General features: G+C 38.6%; 2 protein-coding genes across 3 annotated transcripts in view; one reads left to right on the top strand and one right to left on the bottom strand.

The window, feature by feature from the left end:
• Positions 1-21,149, top strand: part of NT5DC1 (5'-nucleotidase domain containing 1) — a 154,846-nt gene that overhangs the window by 14,061 nt on the left and 119,636 nt on the right. The gene's annotated exons all lie outside the window — the stretch shown is intronic.
• Positions 3,380-10,893, bottom strand: COL10A1 (collagen type X alpha 1 chain). Its single transcript, XM_050892970.1, has 2 exons — positions 10,755-10,893; positions 3,380-5,278 (listed from the first exon to the last, which is right to left on the bottom strand). The coding sequence occupies exons 1-2, from the start codon at positions 10,891-10,893 to the stop codon at positions 3,384-3,386; spliced, it is 2,034 nt and encodes a 677-aa protein (XP_050748927.1). The 3' UTR covers positions 3,380-3,383.

Here is a 21,149-nt window from a genome sequence, read left to right as displayed (position 1 = left end):
TTTCAATCAGTTCATAAGATTATATTTCATTTTGGAAGTAAAAAGATCACGGCTAATATGGCAGCAGAGACTTCATAAATTGCCCATAAAAAGGCTTGATGGGATCTGCTCTCAGGTTTCAAGGATGCATCTGAGAAATTTGTCACTGACCATCTTTTACAAAAAGGAAAATTATCAGAGAAAGAAAGTCCTAGACTTAAAACCTGTTTTTTAATAACTTGCGTTTTGTCTTTTTTTAATGTGATTTGATCAGTATTCTGAAGTGGCATGCTGATATATGGGAAGTGTTACTTTGGGGAGGAAAACTTTGGATCTTTCTAAACTACTCCATCCTCTCCCCAAAAACGTGCACACGTACACCCACACAGATGTTTTTGATCACAAGTTTATGGTATTAGCCTTTTGTCTTGGCAGAAGATAATGAATCTAGATGTCTGTGATATGTGTGTTATAGCTTTTATATGCAACTTCAAATACAACAAACAAAAAGCGAAGATGCTTTTCTGGCCAAAAAGAAAGAATTCTCTAAAAATTCTGTAAAACATGAGAAATTCCTAATGTTGATGTAGTCCAGTGATGAGAGATCTTTAGTTGTCTTAATTGTGAAAAGTGCAACAAAGATAGAAGCACGTTAATTTGTTACACTTCTCTGCTGGGCTTTCCAGCTAAATACAGAAGAGATTATTTGGGTGCTTCATGTGTTTGACCACTTAAGGCTTCAGAAATTTCAGTAGTTCTTTGGAAGTGAGTTTTGCACTATTACAGGCTCTTATGTTTTCATTTTAATCTCATATTGGATTTTCTTTCCTCTAATGCCCATGATCCAGAAGAGATGTGGTTTCTGGAAGAACTTTATCTTTAAGTAGGTTGCTAATCTTCATGTGGAGAAAATACTAAAAAACAAACTTAAAAATCTTGCAGACCTTCTCAAGGTCCCCTCTAAATTGAGAATCCAAAGCTAAAATCAAGGTGTAAGTTGTGCTTGTGCCACAATTTGGTGTGTGATGTCTAGCTTTTCAGTGTTAAGAGTTGCTTTCTTAATGTCTGAACAATTATGAAAAGCCCTCAAAAAGACGGGCATGAGGTACTAGGCTGTAGACGTATTTGAAGTTCTGTGTGTTCATTCGAGGAACAAAGATGTTAAAGGACAAAACCTGATTTAAAGTGGATGGACGATAAGGATTAGTGAACTATGCTTTTAAGAATACTGTCTGGGCCCAGTTTCTTGTGCAGAGACTAGTTAATTGGAATCACAGGACAGTAATGTACTGCTGAGCACCAAGCATCTCCAACAATTTTAAACGTGTGCTTTGGCATACATTTCGTATGTAAAGCAATTAACCAGAAACTTTACAACTACTGAGCAGTATTTTCCAGCTCCAGTACCCAGTCTCTCTATTTGTTTCTGAAACAAAAGTGCCAGAATGGTTGAATGTGTGGGCTGCAGCACTTTCTATGTTTAAGTACTGAAAAGTGCTGTTGAACTAATTCAAGTGACTGCACAGGAAAACATTTTTAGTGCAAAAAAGAGATAATTCTTAGAAGATCTGTAATTAATGTTTGGCCTAAAACAGGAAGGTAGAAAAGTGGGGATAGACAATTCAGACTCAATTGTCTTGAGTTTTATTTTGGCTTGAAAGAAAAGTATTGCAGGATTGCTACTTACGAATCGTGGTACTGTCCACTGTATTATTTCCCTACAAACGTTTGTGTGCAGTGTTTATAATAGTAGTACCAGTTTCCTTGCCTAGGTCTACTTGGCTGCTAAAATAAGCAGATCTCATGTTACACTCTCTACTTAAGCATTTATTATTTTACCGAAGTATAGCCTAAACCACAGGCTTCCTTATCCAGCAGCACTTAATAAGGGGAGAAAAAACAATTCTGCAAAGTTACTTTCTTCGTAGCTCTCTACAGTTTCCAAAACATTACATAGTTTTGCTAATGATGGATCAACCCAAAGATGTCCTCGCTTTTTTTTATTAATCCCAACGTCTTATCAAGGACTTAGGAAATTGCTGATTTCAAATGTACACAACATAACAAGCCTCAGGTTCTGCTTTCATGAAGAAATGGTAATATCACAAAACTTTTAAACACAGGCCTATGTACTTTTAGTGCAAGTGATTAAAAACTTCTGTTTAAAAAAATAACGCTAAAAATAATAGTTTAAGAGTTCATAAGGTTTTGATGTATATGATACTAGTAACTGTCATTGGAAGAAATATGTGATCAAACTATTATGGTTTCAAAATTTATAAGCACTAAATTTACTAAGCTAGCTTACTTTATACCATTAACTTTTCATAGTGCCATAACAGATTAATGTAATGTCTAATGTTTGTGAGACATGAGTGTATGTAGGTATGGTAAATATGGTTATGTCTACTGACTAATTACTGTCATCATCTGATAAATTTACCATGTAAGTAAAATATATTCCCCAGACTGTTGTGTTTTAAAGGAATGAACTGTTCAGGGAAAATCAGTGCAAAGATTGTCTCCAATTTTGGTGTGGTAAAGCTGTTCTGATTTTGTGAGCGTCTGCATGCTTGTGAAGATATGTTCTTAATGTCTGGCTTTGGTGATAGTTGTTTTACAGTACTCTGAATATTGTAGTTTTACAGAATGGTAGGAGCTTAAAAAATATTGAACTAGTTTGTTGCTGCAGATTACAAAATATGCATCAAACAAAGCTAAGTGGATTTCTAGGCTTCAAATCTGGTTGCTTTTTCATATTGTGAAAGTCTTAGATCTTCAGTAACAGGTAATAATTTGTAAATCTACCTTTCTGCAAAGTAGTTATGTGTTAATAAGAAAAGTTGAACTAGTTTAAAACTATGACATGATATGCACTGTATTAGAGTTGTTTTCTTGACTCCTGTTTGATAGGTTAAAGATGAAGCTGACAGATAGCAGAATGTTCCTGAAGTATATTATCCAGCTGTTGTGATGACTGTAGTGTATCTGAGACTGTTTACTTTGAATAATACCTTCAGTTAATTCAAGTATAGTGAAGTACGATGTAGAGTCCTGGAGTGGCTACTTTATGTGTTATGAGAAGTGATAGTTAGAAAATCTGATTTTCCTTTTTTTTAAACAAAAAAAAAAGAGAAGCTGATGCATTATATTAATTCATAAAATTTTAATGTTGTATTCAGTCAGAAAATTGATCATCATTTGAAACAAATTTCTTATGACAATTCTCTAAAAACATACAATATTATTCTACTAGGTTTGAACCAATCTCTTCCACCTTCTCACTCCCTCCTTCATTTCTGTTGCAAAATTGAAGTTGCATGACCTGCTAATGATGAATCAGATCAGTGCCCAGTTAAATGGTCTGAAGGAGAGAGTGTCAGGACAGTGTAAGTGGGATGTTGTTAGATATGAGCAAATAGGAAACCTGAGAAAGAAGAGTGAACATAGTCAGAGGAATAGAGACCATTAGATTCTGAATTGGGCAGTTGGAGCCATACTTGATCATTCTCCATGAGATCGATGACAGCACTGCCAGAAGCCTGGTCAAGGTATCCTTTCTTGTACTCATCATAGGTGTACATGAGTGGGGAACCATTTTTGTAGAGTGCAACCCAAACATTTGTTCCTTTTGCATGTACATGGTAGGAGAAATAGTACAGTCCAGGGATCCTGCAGGTGAAGATTCCTGTTCTGGGATCATAGTGTTGCTGCCTATTGTACAAGATTTTATCAAATTTGATGGGCACTGTTGCCCCAGGGTAGGCTTTTGAGAGGATGACACTGAAAGCAGACACTGGCATCCCTGTAAGAGCTTGGTTTACTCCTCCTTTCATGAAAGACATTCCTGATAACTCCCGAGACTCTCCTGCTTTAACATAGCTTTCAGGCATCTGTGGGATTACAGCTTGGCCGGGGGGACCAGGAGGACCTGGGGGGCCTGGCAAGCCAGGCTCTCCATTGTTGCCTTTAGGCCCAGGGGGTCCAGGTGGTCCCATGGGTCCACTTAAGCCTTTCGTAGAAATACCTGCTGGGCCTGGCAGTCCTGGTGCTCCTGGCTCACCTTTCGCACCAGGGGCTCCTGGCAGGCCAGGGGGGCCAATGGGGCCTCTGTTCCCAGGTATTCCTGAAGGCCCTCTGGGGCCCGGCTCGCCATTGATCCCTGGCACTCCCTTAACTCCTTGTGGACCCATTGGACCGGGCAAGCCGGGTAGCCCAGCATGGCCAGTGTCGCCTTTGGGACCTGGGAAACCTGGGTGTCCCTTAGGACCAGCAAGACCCTGCTCACCTGGGTATCCTGGTTTTCCCTCTAATCCTGGTAGACCTCGTTCACCCTTGGCCCCTGGGAATCCTGGGGGGCCTGCAGGGCCCATGTCGCCTTTGGGCCCGGGTAGGCCGTTCTCACCGGGCAAGCCTTTGAGTCCTTGAGGGCCCATGTTCCCTGGTGGCCCAGCAGGCCCTGGTTCTCCTGGCACACCAGCTGGGCCTTGGTCTCCTTTAGGTCCTGGAAGGCCAGGAGGACCTTCAGGCCCTCTGTGTCCCTTCATCCCCGGCAATCCTGGCTTTCCAAATCCTGGAAGACCTGGGGATCCAGGCAAGCCTGCAGGTCCGGGGTGTCCCTTGGCTCCGGGGATGCCTGCTGCTCCTGGTGGTCCCATTGGCCCAGGCTTGCCAACGCCAGCTTCTCCAGGTTCTCCTGGGGGACCCTGGGGACCTGGGATACCAGCTGCTCCAGGTGCACCTGGTAAACCTCTGTCACCTTTCATACCTGGCTGACCTGGAAGACCGTTTTCGCCAGGCTTCCCTACCCCAGCAGGCCCAGGGAGGCCCCGGGGTCCCTGTGGGCCTGGAAGACCCCTGTTACCCGGGCGGCCTGGAACGCCGAATCCATTTTCTCCCTTTTGTCCGTTTATACCAGGGATGCCTGGCTCTCCCTTCTCGCCAGGGAGGCCCCTCGGCCCTTGAGCTCCCGGAGGGCCTTGTGGTCCTGGCTTGCCAGGAACAGACAGTCCTGCGGGGCCGGGAGTGCCGGGAGGTCCTTGTGGCCCTCTTGCTCCTGGGAGCCCAACAGGTCCAGCTTCTCCTTTCTCACCGTTTAGTCCTCTGTCTCCTGGCTTTCCTGGTAGACCTGGCATGCCTGGCTTTCCAACTGCAGAGAATCCAGGTGGTCCTGGGGGACCAGGGGGGCCTTGGGGACCAGGACTTCCAAACCCTGGCTTTCCAGCAGGACCTGGTTGTCCTCTTGGTCCAATAGGGCCTGGGGGACCAGGGGGTCCTTGTTCACCCCTTATCTGCACACCTGTGAGAGAGAGGAAACCAGGTCAACCAGGGCAGCTATAACAGGTCTGCAGACTTGTAGCATGGTGGTGAAATGTGTGAAGGGTTAACTTAACTTGAACCTCATAGAAGTCAAGTTTCTAATACTGTGTTTGGTTACTGAGAACCTGATGTTCAGAGCTCTTACAAGCAACAAGTGCAAATTTGTTGGAGCTGTGTTGTGAGCTACAAGGCCTCTAGAATTTTTTTTGCCTTCAATACATTTAGGGTCATCAGAGAGCTTAAAAGGTGCTGTGCAAGTAGATGCAAACTATTAAGGAAGGAAAAAAAAAAAACAGGTAACTGATTTAGCAAGTCATCAGACTTGCATCTTGATGATGAACAAAACCAGAGAAAGCTTCCTGTGCAGCTGTAGCTGCTTTTCTGAAACTACTTTGCTACATTTAAGTAGTGAGATTTTTGTTCTTCCCTCCCGACACTTCCAAAAGTGGGCTATGGCTCTGGTTTTTTTGGTAAACATATGAATGTCATATTTTCAAATACTGTCTTAAAGATTTTTGTTTTTCATAAAAATTTCACACAGGGGTAAGGTCACAACTGATAATTCATCTTACTGCAGTCAGAATTCCAGCATTGTTTATTTTTTTAATAATACTTCATTTTCTTAGTTATCAAAACAGCAGGTGGAGCCACTTAACCAAATGTCACAAACAGAGGAATAAACAAACAAGCTCACTGCTTAGTTTTCTATGCACTTTGGGGGAGCTTGCAGCTTCATGTTGGAAGTAGGATGCTGATTTGTGGGACATTACAGACAAGATTGGCATGGATATTGTGAGGCTGCTTCAGTAGATTGCAGCAACTGGCAGCATTATAGAACGAAATACCATACCTATGATGAATGTTAATTTAAGAAGTCGTTTTAAAAATAAAAACTGAGGTATATAGGAAGAGCTTGGATTCTGTTTTTTATAATGGCAACATATTCTGTTTGATGCTTATTTAGAAAAGATTGATAATTGATCAACAATTGGATTAGCTAAAATTTGTATTTCAGTGTCTTACAAAAAGAGCAGTGTGTATATATATATATATGGAAGTTTATGCAATGACTATTCTGCTGTCTCTTAGATAATAAATTGCTTTTTCCAATCTGTGGCTAGTCTTGATGAACCAAAAATGAGATGAAGGAGGATGAAAACTATTCTTGTACATACTGTATTTAAAAAAATGAGATGTGTATATGAAATACATTTGATTTTGGTTTGATATTGGATCTGCAAGGTTGCCTTCTTCCTATATTGCCAGGGAAATTGTTCTTATCTACCAAGTGTAGAGAGTGCATTTTCTTTTTTGCTGGTGCATAAAATCAGCACAAATGCATATGACCTTATTTTGCACACCTTCCTATCTCATCCTCCTTAAGGCAATGACAAGGAAGATAGTTTTAAAATCCTACATAGAGAAAGAAAGCAATGTCTGTGATTTATTGACAAACTGAAAATGCAAACACACATCCTTCTCAGCTGCAAAGGAGATTGTGGAATCTGTGAGTACCAGTGACAAGTCTGGTGCAGTCTTTTATATCTTACTGATATTATTGGATTTCTTACTACTGAACTCCCAGATTCAGCAGGGTGCAATTGCAAGTTGGTTTTCTTGTTATATAGGTGACATAAGATATAGCAAATTTTAAGAACTACATTGCATGAAAAAATGATTTGGAAAAGGCTTAAGCCTAACAAGTACCCTGCAGCAGAAGTGGCGTGTAAATGTTCTTTAAATGTTACACATTTTCTCTTCACTACAGATAAGAGGGCTACCATCAGAGAAAACAGCTTACTCAACTGGAGGACTCAGAATTTATTCCATAGGTTCTGTCTACGGATAGAACTTCAAAAACGATCTGTTCACATCAGAGAACACAGGCAGGTCAGATCAAAGCCTCAATACAAATACCTAAACAGGTTCCTGAGTTAATACTGTTTCCCTTGTAAAGCATTAGGGGAAAAATACGAATAGGTTTTTCCATCAACTGCATTGAATCCAAACCCAAGCGTTTATGTGGGTACTTTGGCAGAGGACAACAGTGACCCCAGCCAGGTCTGCTCTTTCATAATGATAACTCAAGGAACTATGTCCAGGCCTACCAAATGTATTTTGTTCTTTAGCAGTCAGAGTGAGTTTAATTTCTGCAGGGGGGGAAACAATCAATTTATTCAGCTGTGTTTAAGTAACATGCAGTTATTGCACTTGATCTAATTTTTTTTTTTTGGTGGCAGATTGCATCAGACTTTAGCTTCAGAGTGCTTCTCTTTCTTGCTTTTTACCGTATTTTAGATGCAACTTTATATCAGTCCTAGATTCACAAAGTGGTGGGTGCTGCCTTTTTTGCATAAGATGCTAAAGGCTTTGTCAGTGTTCATGTTGTTATAGAGATTTTCTGTGAGGATCTATATTGTTTCAAAGTTGTGCTGCTTTTAGATCAAGATGTCTGATAATTGTGCTGTCTAGAGACAATGGTAAGTCCTCTGAGGAAAGGACAGCTGAACGCATTAATGAAGTAGGATTTTTACCAGGAAAACTGAAGTAGTGTTTGGCTACTCTTTTATGTGTCTTGGCACATATCTTGACGCAAAATTGGTTTTCGTTCTCTGAGTGTAGTCAAACCCTGTTTATGTATTGAATTAAGTATGAAGACTTTAACATAACCTGCAATAATGGCTTATTTAAACATTGCTGAACAGTCAGTCTTAATTGAATGATTATTCTGAACTAGGACTTTTCAAAGATTTCAAGCCAAAGAGCTACTGGTTTAAAAATTATGTGCTGGTAATTTTAAAAAATGGTAACACTAAATACATACAGAAAAGGAAAGTATATTCTGACTGGAGAGCTGTCAAGAACAAGATTTTTAAAACTGTTAAAACAATTTCACCAAATCAAATGAAGATTATGAAAGCTTGGTTTTGATTTGCCAACAGAAATTGTATGATTGGTTACATGTTGTCCTGAGTGACCAGTTTGGGCCTAGACTGAAATTTTAGTTCCAGGCTGCTTTTTGACAAAGCTGTACAAAACAAAAAGAGAATTTGTTGGTAACTAAATCTCTAGAAGCCAATGTTTGGTGACCAAATAGGAAAAGTAAGCTATGATGAAAAGCTTGCCATATGCTACTTGAGCTACTTGCATATGGAAGAACTCACTAGACAATAGTTAGATGAATTTGGTTCTGTAGTCTCCTGTTTTATTCTTCCATGATTGTCTCAGACTAGAAATGATGATCTCTAACAGTCTGCCCTCTATAAACTCTTCTAAAAACCATCCATAGGATGCTTGTTTTCCAGACTGAAGAGTAGCAGTGGTTTTCTAGTCCTCCATTTTGATGCTTGTTCCCCAAATGAAGATTTGTCAAGCAATTTTGAATGACTGGACTGCCACATCTGTAAAACTGTAGGCTGTTCCTGCTTTTGAGGTCTAGTATATAGTCTTTATTACCTTTCCTAAATAGACAGCATTTTACACTTCTCACATGTTGATATAAACAGTCTCATTCTAAATATGAACTTTCATGCACATTAGATTCTATGTTAGTATATAAAGTGAAAACTTAGTTCAGGACAGTTCATTTCCCCCTTTCACCCCATTTCCTGTCTACCATGCTCCTTCCTTGATTTTCTGCTGCTTTCCCCGTTTCCAAATGTTTTCTATAGAGGGGAAAAAAAAAAAAAAAACACAACACTACAAGGAGAAGAGAAGTGAAGTATAGTAGAGGATAACCAAGTAAATATTGTACTTCACTTTAAAATAATATAAATATGTAAATGATTCTGAATAAAGTAATGGAAAACACTATGAAAAGTTAATGAGGGGAGACGGAGGAAATGCAACTTTAACTCAGTGGGAATTCCAGTTAGTAAGTCCTCAGAGTAGCTGTTTATGTACATGTACCTAAATTCAATCTGAGTGTGCTGGTAGGATTCCAGAAGGTCCTTGTGCTGAAGGCAACGTTTGAAACTGACAGTATGTTGGTACAGCCCCGAAGAACATCCTGGGGGGTATGTTTGCCAGCCATGCTGCTTTCACTTGGCTCTTACTGCAGAGTGTTCTCAGAGTATGTGGGCTGGAGCTGGTTGGGATGAGACCAGGGTTGCGTCTTTGGACTCGATGTGTGCTGCTCATGAGCATCGAGTCCATAGGATCAGACTGGAGCTATTCTGAAACAAAACCTCCTGAATGAAGGTAATGTGGATGCAATGTCCTGAGCAGCAACTATTCTGCTCTCCAGATCTGCTTCTGTTTTGCTACCCTGTTTTCTAATGCAGATATAGCCTAAAATGTCCTTTTTCTTGTGAAAAGAAGCTTATTTGCAAATGCTATTTTCTGAGTCCCTCATTCAGTTTCCTCATTTCTGCCCAAGTATGGTTATTACAACTAAAAGTAGATGGGATACAGCAAAAGTGAAAGCTATTCTGAATAGCCTGTTGATGTCTGAAATAAAATAATGTTCTTGCGAGGGGGAGAGCGGGATGTTTACAGGGAAGATTCAGTGCTCTTAATTTTAGTGATGATGATTTTGAATAGAGGCTACTGATCATACTTTGGGGGACAATTCATGAAATAAAACCAGTACCTAGGAACTTAGATATTTTGGTTTCAAGTTTTTAAAAAAGGCTTTGGCCTAAGCATGGAAAAATGAAACAGAACTCAAATAGTTTCAAACACTAAGTATAGCCACCCATTTGACTTACAAGGACAGAGAGGATACCCAGAAATAAGATGTCACAATGTATAGCATTGCAATTATATATTGCCTCTGCAATCTGCCATAGGACTGATTTATGAAATGAAGAAAACTTTTTATAATAAAGCTAGAATTGTTATATTACTATGAGATTAGTCTGATAATTAACATATAAGCTTAAATCACTCATGAAAAATCTATGTAGAGGTTTATGTCACATTTTTACAACTATATATCAATTTATTTTGCCTTTCTAGACCTTAAACAGGTCTTCATTTGGCCATGTGTATCAGATATGTATGTAAATTCACCCTAAGGTCTGTTTTGAGTAGAGATAACATGACAGAATACGTAAAAGTTCTTTGAGTATTGCAGATAACAGGTCTACTGTTAGAAACCCCAGTGTTGAATCAAGAAATTTGAGGACAATTAGCATGTTGTACATAATGATGTACACAATCATGTTATTTTATTCCCACTACTGAAGATCAGATCTGTAGCTGTGATTTTGTTTCTGCTCTATATGCCTTTAGTGATTGTTGTGTAAAAAATTTCTGACAAGTGTACATCTTTGTCAATAGGAGGCAACTGCCAGAGCTACTGCCAGTTCTTTCTGCAGTGATGACATTATTTTAATAAACCTAAACTGTTAGTGAAAGTTGAATACCAATAGTATAAAAAAAGAGCTTTTGTTCATGTATTGACCCACTAGGAATAATTGTGTTAGTTTATTATCAAAAAGTAGTAAACTTACCTTGACTCTTTACATTGAATGGTAGAAAATGTGGCCCCTTGATGCTGGATTGTTTCTGATAGCGCTCAGAAAAATATCCATCGCTACCATGGACGATGTTCAGACAAAACAGCAGCAGTAAGGATATTTGTAAATGCATGTTTCCAAATCCGTTCTGTGTTAGAAAGGGGAGAAAACATTTATTATAAAGCAAAGCTGTTCAGTTCTGGTTCTTGTGCATGAATAAATGAGTTTTCTTAAAGTATTGGTATTAAAAGTAACATTATTTGTGCTTCCTTCCTCCTGCTTTCACTAGTTGTGGAAAATCCTGTGAGAAAAAGGGAATCAGTATTGCTATCACTTTGAATGATAGAGCTCTTGTATAGATAGCTTAGAGGCAATAGTCTCACTCTTAGGAAAAGAATCATTTTAAATGGATGCCAGCCTATTTAAAACCACTGTCTTCAGAAACAGTGATTATTTTCCTAGTTATACTAGGGCTCCAAAACTAAGTTCAGGAGTTGCATATATCAAAACTCCTGAAATGAAAAAAGTTTTCAGTGGAAATACATAGACATTCTACCATGACCTTGTTGCCTCTGTCTAATGCTATAGCAAATCAAGCATGAAGTGCTGGCTCCTTCAGCATCAGTGGCAAAAATCTCACATTGCCCTGTTTGAAAGCAGGCTTTTAACTGTAGCCTTTCAAATAGCCCCAGTGGCAGTCACTGGCCCTTAAATATCAACACCCTTCCCTCCCCAGGCAGAAAACATGTATCCTGTAGAAGTTATCTTCAAAACCAAATAGAATGAAATGAAATCATGACATACCAAAATGTTGTGGAGCTCCAATGCAGAGTGGTAGAGCAGTGAATCCTCCTCTGTTGAGGAGTTCTTCTGCCACTGGTGAGTGAGCAGAAGCTGATGATTTCATGTGTCACCCTTGAGTATTTATATGATTTTCCCCCTAGTTGGGTGACTGCTGGGCATAAGCTCCTCCCCAAAAATCAGTAAGCAGTAATTATCTGTGTGTATATGTGTGTTTTTTAGGGGTGGGGGAAGCTATTTTGGGCAGTCATCCTAGATCCTGTTAAGGTTTTTTTTGGTGTTTTTTTTTTCTTCTTCCCTTGGATTTCTTATTGTTGATGAAATTGTGTTGCTCATAGCTTGTATTTTCTAAAATTTTACGGCCCCTCTGTTTTTAGAACTGAGAAAGGTAACACTGGAAAAAATCATGAACTTGTAAGAAAGGTTGGTAATTCTAAGTGCTTCATTTGGATTTCTTTGTAAATGTAAGGAAAGAACTACACATTTTGAACTTTGAGCTGTTACTTTCAGGAGTAACCCCACTGAAGTCTATAGAGACTACTTATGTGAGTAATTGTTCGTTGGAGTGGAGATCTTAAAATCAATTAAGATGTTAATAAGAGTTGTGTGAGAACCTGAAGGTTACTCTTAAGCAGTTATTTTAGGAGATTGTTATCTTCACATTATATTTCTAGACTTCTGTTTTGATGCTGGAGGTACAGTACTATGTATATGATGTATTCTGCAAGTAATGTTTCTGTATTATGAATTCTTGAAATGCAAGTTTACCTTACACAATGAGAACTTCATTGTGCTAGTTGTAACAAATGTATTGAAATCCATACTGCTTAAATTTCCAAGTGTTATACAGGCTCATGTTTGGGGCTGATGGAGCTTTTTTGAGCTTTTCTGCAGTCAGCAATTAACTTTTTAAGGTTTGTTCAATCAAATGCAGTTATTGCTGTACTTTTACTAGATGCATGTTTTTCCTATTAAATTATTTCAGTTTAGTAAATTTAAACCACTGCTTTTTTACTGTTGGTAGATCAAACTTGATTACAGCTTATCTCTTTTTTCTGTTTATTTTTCTTCAGATTATAAACTAGTTTTAGCCATTAAGAAAGTTTGTTAGACCAGTCTTAATAGACTGTATCCACACATTGTGACTTCTTTTTTTGAATAAATAATGGAATCTTACAGTGTTTCAGCATCACTTTGATTAGTGTTCAGTACTAAATAGGCAGTAACTTTCAGTCCTTGAATTGTTTGGGACTCTGAAGCATCATTTAGGATCAAAGAGCAAAATAAGAGAGAAAAAACAAAGCTTTCTCATTTAGGATGAAACTGTAGAACTAAATATATAGTGCACTTCACTTTTATCGAACGTTCTCAGCAAAAATACCTACATATAACTTATCTGTGTATTAAATCTCCTTTGCCATTTACAGACTTCTTTGACATTGTTATATGGTATTCAGTCCTGTAGGAGTTAGATTTTTTGGATGTGTTTGAAATTCTTTGTTTCCCTTGCACCAAAGATTAGTGGAAAAACGAAGATAAATGATATGTGTTGTTACTAAAGGAAGCTGAGCATGTGCTACAAGTTACTGTCCTGATGAAGTGAGCATGTATTTTTTCAAGTTAATTTATGCCATTTGTGGAAGCTGTCTCGGAGCCTTTTGGTGAGGTACAAGCAATATCTGTGCAGAAGAACATGTATACACCCATATCTTAATTGTAGAAATATTGTAATCAGGCAGGGGTACTAGCATGTTACGTTATAGGAATACCAATAAATTACGTGCATTACTGTGAGTTCTCATGCATGGTAGGTACAGAAGGGACACCTGTTACTGTTGCAACCAAAAGACTGAGCTGGTGGCCCTGAACTGTGCGGCTATCCTGTGGAATGACAGGTTAACGTGGGCTGAATTTTACCTGCTTTGTGTCTTTGTTTAATTCCACACTCTTCAAGTGACAACTTTTTTGGCTTTTATGTATTATGGCAAATATCCTAGAACACAAGTTACTGTACTGAAAGAGACCAATGGACCATCAAGTCTATTCTGTTTAAAATTGTGCTAGTACCTTTGCTTACTAGAGGGCTATATTAATGTTGTGATTTAAAGACTGCTGCAATAATTTATTTAAGGTATCATTGAACAGTTCTTTTCTTCTATTCTTCTTCCTAGCCATCCTCTAAACAACACTATGTTCCATTTTTGTAAATAAACCCTTTCTGCTGCAGGGGTCTTCAGACTGAAGCCTGCTTTCTCCATCAAGCTTGCATGCCCAATCTGGTCAGTGGTTTTCAGAGAATGTTTGCGTGTCTGAGGTGGCATTTCTACTCCCCATATGTGCATTCAGTTCCTTTTAATCTTTTGGAGAAGGAAGCTTTGTCCTCAAGTTGTTTGTGTAACTTTTCAAGGTGCTTCATTTAAAAACTATTCTCTATAAATTCAAATGAGAATCCATTCATCCACTTTTGACAGAGGCAGCAAATGTATGGGCAGAGAGTTTATTTCCTCCTTGCAGAAATGCAACTCCAGCCCCTTTTTTTGATTCACATAAATCCAAAAATAGCTTTTGATTTTAAAACATTTAAATATGCAGCCCTCAGTGGGAAGTGTGGTTGTTGCTAATTTAACAATATTTGGTTAAGAAAGTTAAGAACAGCAGGCAACAGTTTTATGCACACGCAGTTTCATGCTAATTTCTAGCCTAATTCATAAATACCCCCAAAGCAGGCACACTTATGTTACAGAAGCACCAATAATGTACACTGATATTTGCCCAGCAGCCTCACTTCCTGCCTTGGCTCCTTCTGGGCAGGAAGGCGAATAATCTCTGTGTGTCTCTGTAAATAGGGATGATTGTGGGGTCAAAAGGTATATACAGGCAAACCTGTTGTCCTTGTGTTTAATGTGAGCTCCACCCTATTGTGCTATCTTACGCGCCTTCTTTGGTTTGAGGTTTTGTTTTTTGTGGGTATGGGAAATTGAGGTAGAATTGGAATTCACTGCTTTTGTATGTTTTCCCTGTTACTGTGGCTATTTCCTATTGGGAGAGCACTAACATGCATTTAGCTCTAAGCACGTATATGAAAGGTAGGCTTCGGTATGTATTTGCGCGTGCAAAAATACATGCAGTAGACATACTTGTGTATACCTATTTACAGTAACAGCACATTTTAAACAAGAAAGGTTATTTGCATACCTGTTTTCAAAGTATAAACATTCAGATGCTTTTGTTTTGTAGTTATGCATTTAGAAAGTTGTCTTTGCTTACAAATGAAGGTGTCTTCGCTCCCTCCTGCTCCCCCTGTCCCACTACCGTAATAGTCAGGAATAACATTTGATCCATTGCACCACTCCAGAACTTGCTTTTTAGGTGTGTATTGGCTGCTTCTTCCCATGTAAAGATAGCCATGGTAGATGTTATGGTGATGTAATAGCTTAAGTCCTAAGCTTAACTGCAATAAAAAGACTCAAAATAGAGTTTCTCTGGACCATAGGTACTGGAATGACAGTGTCTTTAATGCCATTCACAGCAGTCTGCAGTGTTTCATATTTGCTGACTGAATGTTCAGTTTGTTGTTGAATGTTGTTGGAAAGCATGCACTCGCACATGCTTTCCAAAACCCCCTGTTGCTTCAGTGTCTTACTCCCACAGTTAGTGAAAACATATGCATAAGTAACATGGAAGTGACACATGATTTGGGAAATGGGAACTGACTTTCACCACAATCTTGCAAGTTACTCACGAAGTGACTTGAATGAGTCCCACAATAAGCAACTGCTTACAAGGAAGAAGTGTGGAACATCTTAATTAAGTATAAATTGTAATAAAACAAGCAACCACTCCCTGTCACACACCCCATCCTCACCCTCACCCCCTCAAAAAAAAAGGAAAGAGGAGAAGCAAAACTCAGAGAAAGGTTGGGCTACGTCCTTGCAGTAGTTGGGAACTGCTAAATACATTCCTGTTGCTGAGGATTTTCAGTGTGAATATGCTTAGATTTATTGTTTTGACTACGTGATCTTGATTTTTGCACCATCTAAGCACAAACTATGTGCTTAATTTCAAAGAACTGTGAGTTCTTTGAAAGTAATAATTCACAGCTTCAACTCAGAATTTGTCTTATTTTTAATAATTGGCTTTTAGTCTTAATCCTGCATTTTTTGTAGTTTATAATTACTATTTATGTTAAAATATGGTATCCCAAGGAACCTGGGGGTGGTTCTTGACTCCTTTTGTTTAGCTAGGTAATCTCAGCTGTGAAGAAAGAGGCAAGAATGTGTTGGTGGGAGATTTTCCTGTGGTTTAAAAAGTAGTCTGAAAAATTTTATTGATAACATATCTCAATACTATTAAAAGGACACAATTATTTTGCTGCTTCTGGCTCAGTATCTATGACTAGTGCTTTCTGATGTTGTCGGTTCCAATTTTGTTATCTGCCTGAGGTAAACTTTGAAGACTTTACCCTAGTCTGTGACAAGTTTTCCTCTATTAAAGTGCTTATACCCAAAACTCGTGGTAGCTACCATTTCGCAAAGGACTGTAATAGCTTGTAGCAGCACCTCTGGTGAAGAAATTCTCCAGTCTCCAATTTTAAGTTCTCAAAGAAAGGCGCTTAGGAATTTCTACGAGGAGTTTGAAAGCCTGCCATGAAATTAAAGGAGTAATTGGGTTTCCTAGTTTGTGGTGCACTTTATGACACTCTGGAAACTCCTCAATCATCGCAACTCCATGGTTTAAAACTGTCCTCTCTCCCTTTCCGTCACACAATGGTGAAAAGTGTTTGCACGCTTCTGTAATAGCAGCCAGGTAAGCCCTCAATGGGAGTGCGGAGGAACAAAGTGTTCCACTGTACCTTAATGGGGAAAACTAATACAGAGGTTTTTCAGCTTCTTACTGCTCACAGTCAAATGAACCCAAAGAAATAGGAAGCGGGAAAATTTGTGAATTCAATAACTGGTGGGAAATCTGGGGGGGGGTTGTTTTGTTGTTGTTGTTGTTGTTTCTTTGTTTTGTTTTGTAATTATTGTTACTTTGTATTTACAAGGAAGATATTTTCTGTTCCAACACTAGCCACTTGGACTGCACGGAACTAGAAAACATCTTGGTGAAGAAAATATTTACCTTGCTAATTGCAAAATAAATAAGATTTCTTTTGAGTTTCAGAATGCATGTCGTCTTTTGTAATGAATAGAGGCTTGTTGAGGTAATCTGCAGGGCTGTGCAGTCCTATCTATATTCAAATTTTGAGATACAATAAAGAATTCTCTCTTTACACAAACCAAACAAAAGAAACTGTGTTACTCCTACAGTTCTGTACTAGTCTTTTTATAGATTTAAAGTCCTTATACTTTTAACACTTGTAATTGTGGTTGAATAAATGTCCTACTTTCAAGTAGTAATGGAAAGATGGTCTAGTTATTCTGGCACTGCAAAACTGACTGCTGACCAGTTTGTTCTGTTCAGCTCAGGTAACTTGATCACAAGAGCTCTATTTAGTATAGCAGTATATTTGAATAGATGACACCCAGTTAAATATTTATAGTTGTATTCTGACTGAGTTAACTTGCAGAGACACTGAATAACCATGCTGAAACCTCAGGAAAAGATGTGTTCCACATAGGCTATAGAGAAAGCTTTGAGACTGACATGAATTTCTGATTATGCATTCCTCAGTCAGATATTATTATTGATGAATGCTTTCTAACAACACTACATTGTTTGTGGCCCCAATTCATTACGCTTGTATAAAGATAAGATAATCTTCACCCATCTTAGAGAATTTATGATACTAGAGTAAAAGATACCAAACAGAAGTACTGGTGTTAGGAAAGATGTTTTTCAGTACCTTGGGTATGCTGCCGGCCTGACCTTATTCCTCCCTCATTTTTATTCCTCCTTCCCTTTCCTCTGAAAGTAAAAACAACAAATACTGTTCAAATGAATGCATTAATTTGAAACTCATGTCAGATGTGTGGCTTTAAATGAAAACTGATCAGTTTTCAAGACTGAAAACACAAAGCTGTTTTTATATATTGATATTCATCCTTTCTCCCACAAATGCTTTTCTGATTAAATAGTGTAAATGTTTATATATTTAAAGTTTTGGATTTTCACTAGATCTGTTTAAAAGTGTAAACATGCAAGTGATGGCAGGACTTGCACCTTCCTGATGGAGGGAAAGAGCAGAAGTATCCAGTTAACTTTGTGCACAATTTAGGAAAAAAAATTTTCAGTGGGCCTGACCACTGAATAGCCTAAGCAAATATGAAAATTTGACTGTGGATTTTGATGAGGGGGTTCCACAAAATGGTTTCTGGAGCTGCTTAAACATAATCAGGTAAAGAGGTTTCCAGTTCCTTCTAGCTGGAGATGTTCATTTTCAGCCTTCTGCCTGATGTTGACTGCACTCTCAGTTGTGTCAATACAATGGTTGATGAAGCTTTTCTGTAAGCTGAATTAGTAAGAATTTGATTTGGACTAAAATGCAATCAAACTTTCCTGGGAGTGATAGAAGGAAGGAGGCTTGTTTTCCATAGGTCCAAATCATTTCACAGGATGTGTTAAATGATATTCAAACACCTGAAATATGTAATTGGTCTTTAAAGATTACCGCAAGTGTTCTTTCTTTTTTAGTAAGTTCCTGGTGTTCTTGTTTAAAAACCTGATATATAACAGTAAAAAGAGCATTGACATAAAACCTTGAAATTGCTAAATAGTCATATTTTCCTGGGGAGGAGTATTTTTATGGTTTCTTTAATTCATGCTCTATTTTTCTCTGATTTTTATTAGATTATTTAATATCTTGTTCTACGTCTGTGCCTGCTGGACTCGAGGTTTGTCAGACTCCCCTGGACCACAGTGAATAAAGTAGAAGCCGTAGTAAAAGAAGGGTGGGAACCACTCCTACTTTCCCAAAGGTGAAAAAGTTCAAGCAGCTTCCTCAGGTATCCCATAATTAGGGGAATCTTCCAAATAGTTGGTGAAAAATAGGTGTAACTGAACTGCTTTTTCAAGCGTACCCACTGGAGCAGGTAGTCAGCCTGCTGAATAGTCTCATTCATTGACCTTACTACCTGCTGTGGTTTGGACAATTGGCACAGAGTTGTTTTTAAACTTTCATGTTTAAAAACAGGTGCCAAAGGTGGTGGTGGTGGGGGAATCCAGACTTTTACAGCCAGAACAAATAAAAGTTGTCTGAGTTCACTTTAAAAATAAGGGATTTGTTTGGGTTTTTAAGTCTAGTATTTTAAATATTGCTGTTTTCATTTATTTAAATTGAAACTTAGGAAAGTTTTGTTGGTAGGTGCATATAAACTTTCTATACTCTGTCCCTTATGCAAAATAAGCTTGAGTCCATGGAGTCTAATGTTTATTAGGACTGGTTTTAGTTTCACTTAGCTGAGATTGCATTTTTACAAGCATTATATTGTCATAAAGGAGAGTCATAATTATCTGCTTGTAATAAAGTGCTAATGAAGTGGCTGCTTTTATTATTACAGAAAATGCATCAGGGCTGCAAAGTTTTATAGGTGACACTTACCACATTACTTGACTCAAATCCACAAGCTTCAATGTCTCCTGCATTTCACAGGAGAAAAATCACATGAATGTGAAGGGTGATTTTTTTTTTTTTTTTTAGAGTACTTTAACCAGTAGGTTCTCACGTTCAAAGATCTGAGGATTGAAAGATAGTTATATAAAAGTGGTTCATATGTGGAGCTGGTAAATACTTCCCAAACTACTGATACAAAAAATTATCCAGATACCAGGGAAAGATGGAGACTCCTAAACTCATGACAGACAACCTGACCAAACTGCCAGTTTGTTTCCAATGGTGCTACTTTCTGACCCTGCTGTTACTATGGTAAATGGTGGAAAAATAAAACTGGAAATTGAATTCCTCCTGGATATGATGTTAGATGACTTCTGCACCCATTGATGGAGAGATGTAAGCAAGGATCTCCATGGAGTTAATGGATAAGAGCCTGATGTATTTCTGCTGCATACAGAAGTAAAAGTGGGTACCTTTGCAAGCAGAAATTAAGTGCTTTGAGATTTTTGAGTGTGTTACTCTTGGATTTAGGTGTGCAGGTTCCACTGAAGCCATTAAACCTTTCCGGACATTCACAGTAAATTGACTGTACCTTTGACTTTGTAATTATCACAACTTAAGAATATAGCCATGGAAAGGTAATGGCTGCTTGGATTATATGTGGTTAAAGTGCTGTAATGTGAATGTGTTTAAGCCTTAACAGATTTACTGAAGATCAGAGAAGCTGAGAGGCAGGGAACTGAATCCACAAATACCAGGTCCCCATTTGATTCATTAACAAATGAGCTGTTTTCTTCTGTGTGATCTGTAACCAATAGTCAGTTTTTGTTCTTGAAACAGTTTTTCTGGCAGTAGCTTAGCTAAGGATGTAGATAAAGTTTCTGGGACTCCTTTTGTTAAACAACTCATGGTCCATAAGCACGGAGGAGGCTGCTCTGCTGTCAGCAGCTGCTGCCAATGACATGCTACAGCAGAAGACTGATACCAGATTTCAAGGAAGATTTTCTGACATGCTGGTGTTGCCACAGGTCTGGAGTGGAAGAAGTCTTCCACCAATCTGCAATAACCAGGATAAAGAGTTAGGACCTTGAAATGGGGATGAGAAAGAAAGTCATATAGGATAGGAAGTGGGACGTAGAGGGAAGGAGTCATTTATCTGTGTCACATAGTCCAGATTGTGATGCGGAGTCTGAATTTTATGGTTATCTCAAGCAACATCTTTCTTGAGGAATTCTTATAGACCCTGTGGGTTTCTTTAGTAACAAAAGATAAAAGAGGAGGAGGGAGGACACTGCAACTCCTGGTGCTCGGCTCATCTGTTTTCTGATCAAACTTTCATGAAATGGGGAAAACCTCTGAGCAGTTCACCATACTAGGTGAATGTAAGCCTATGTAATACACAAATTTGAGAGAAATAAATGGTGTTTGGGTACAGCTGAGTTGGAAATTAAACTGCCTTAAATGTAGGTGCCTTAACCTGGGCCTGAACCCCAGCCTTTCTGGCTGTATACAGGCTGTTGGACCTTAGTGCTGAAAAGCTGAAGCAGTTTTACTCTACTTAGCAGTCTGGCTGCAACCTGTGTTGAGCTGCTACAAAACCAGAGGGAAAGGCAGGGTAAATGCCTTGTGGTTAGCTTGCACTGTGCCCCAAGCTGTTGTGGGAATGAGCAATCTCCGTCTACGACTAGTTTGAGATTGTGTACTGTGCGTTTGCATCTTTGGCGTACTCAAGGACGTACTTATTTTGCTGTATATTATACTGTTGTGACAGGTTTGAAACTCACTATAGTTTGAGTATGAAACCGCTATAGTTTCATTTCATTTTATTCTCACTACTGAATTGATTTAGTAGGTCTTTATAGTGCTTGAAAGTCAACTTTAAAAAAATCTCTGGCAAAGTCAGTCAGTTGTCCAGATTGCATCAGTTCTATGTTTCTGATTAGAGCTTTAAAATGGTATTTTTTAAAATGTATTTTGCCTGGCTGGGGAATATATCTAATCATTGCAGCTATAGCATTGAAATGTAAGGGAGTGAG

Source organism: Gymnogyps californianus, chromosome 3, assembly GCF_018139145.2.
Source record: "Gymnogyps californianus isolate 813 chromosome 3, ASM1813914v2, whole genome shotgun sequence".
In the NCBI taxonomy this organism is placed as follows: Eukaryota; Metazoa; Chordata; class Aves; order Accipitriformes; family Cathartidae; genus Gymnogyps; species Gymnogyps californianus.
The sequence above is the reverse complement of the archived record's forward strand: the minus strand, read 5'-3'. Positions and strand labels throughout refer to the sequence as shown.

Coding starts and splice junctions, on each gene's coding strand:
- COL10A1 (XM_050892970.1), bottom strand. CDS start 10,893: ATGCATTTACAAATATCCTTACTGCTGCTGTTTTGTCTGAACATCGTC. Junction 5,279..10,754: donor ATTCAATGTAAAGAGTCAAG/GTAAGTTTACTA, acceptor TCTCTCTCACAG/GTGTGCAGATAAGGGGTGAA.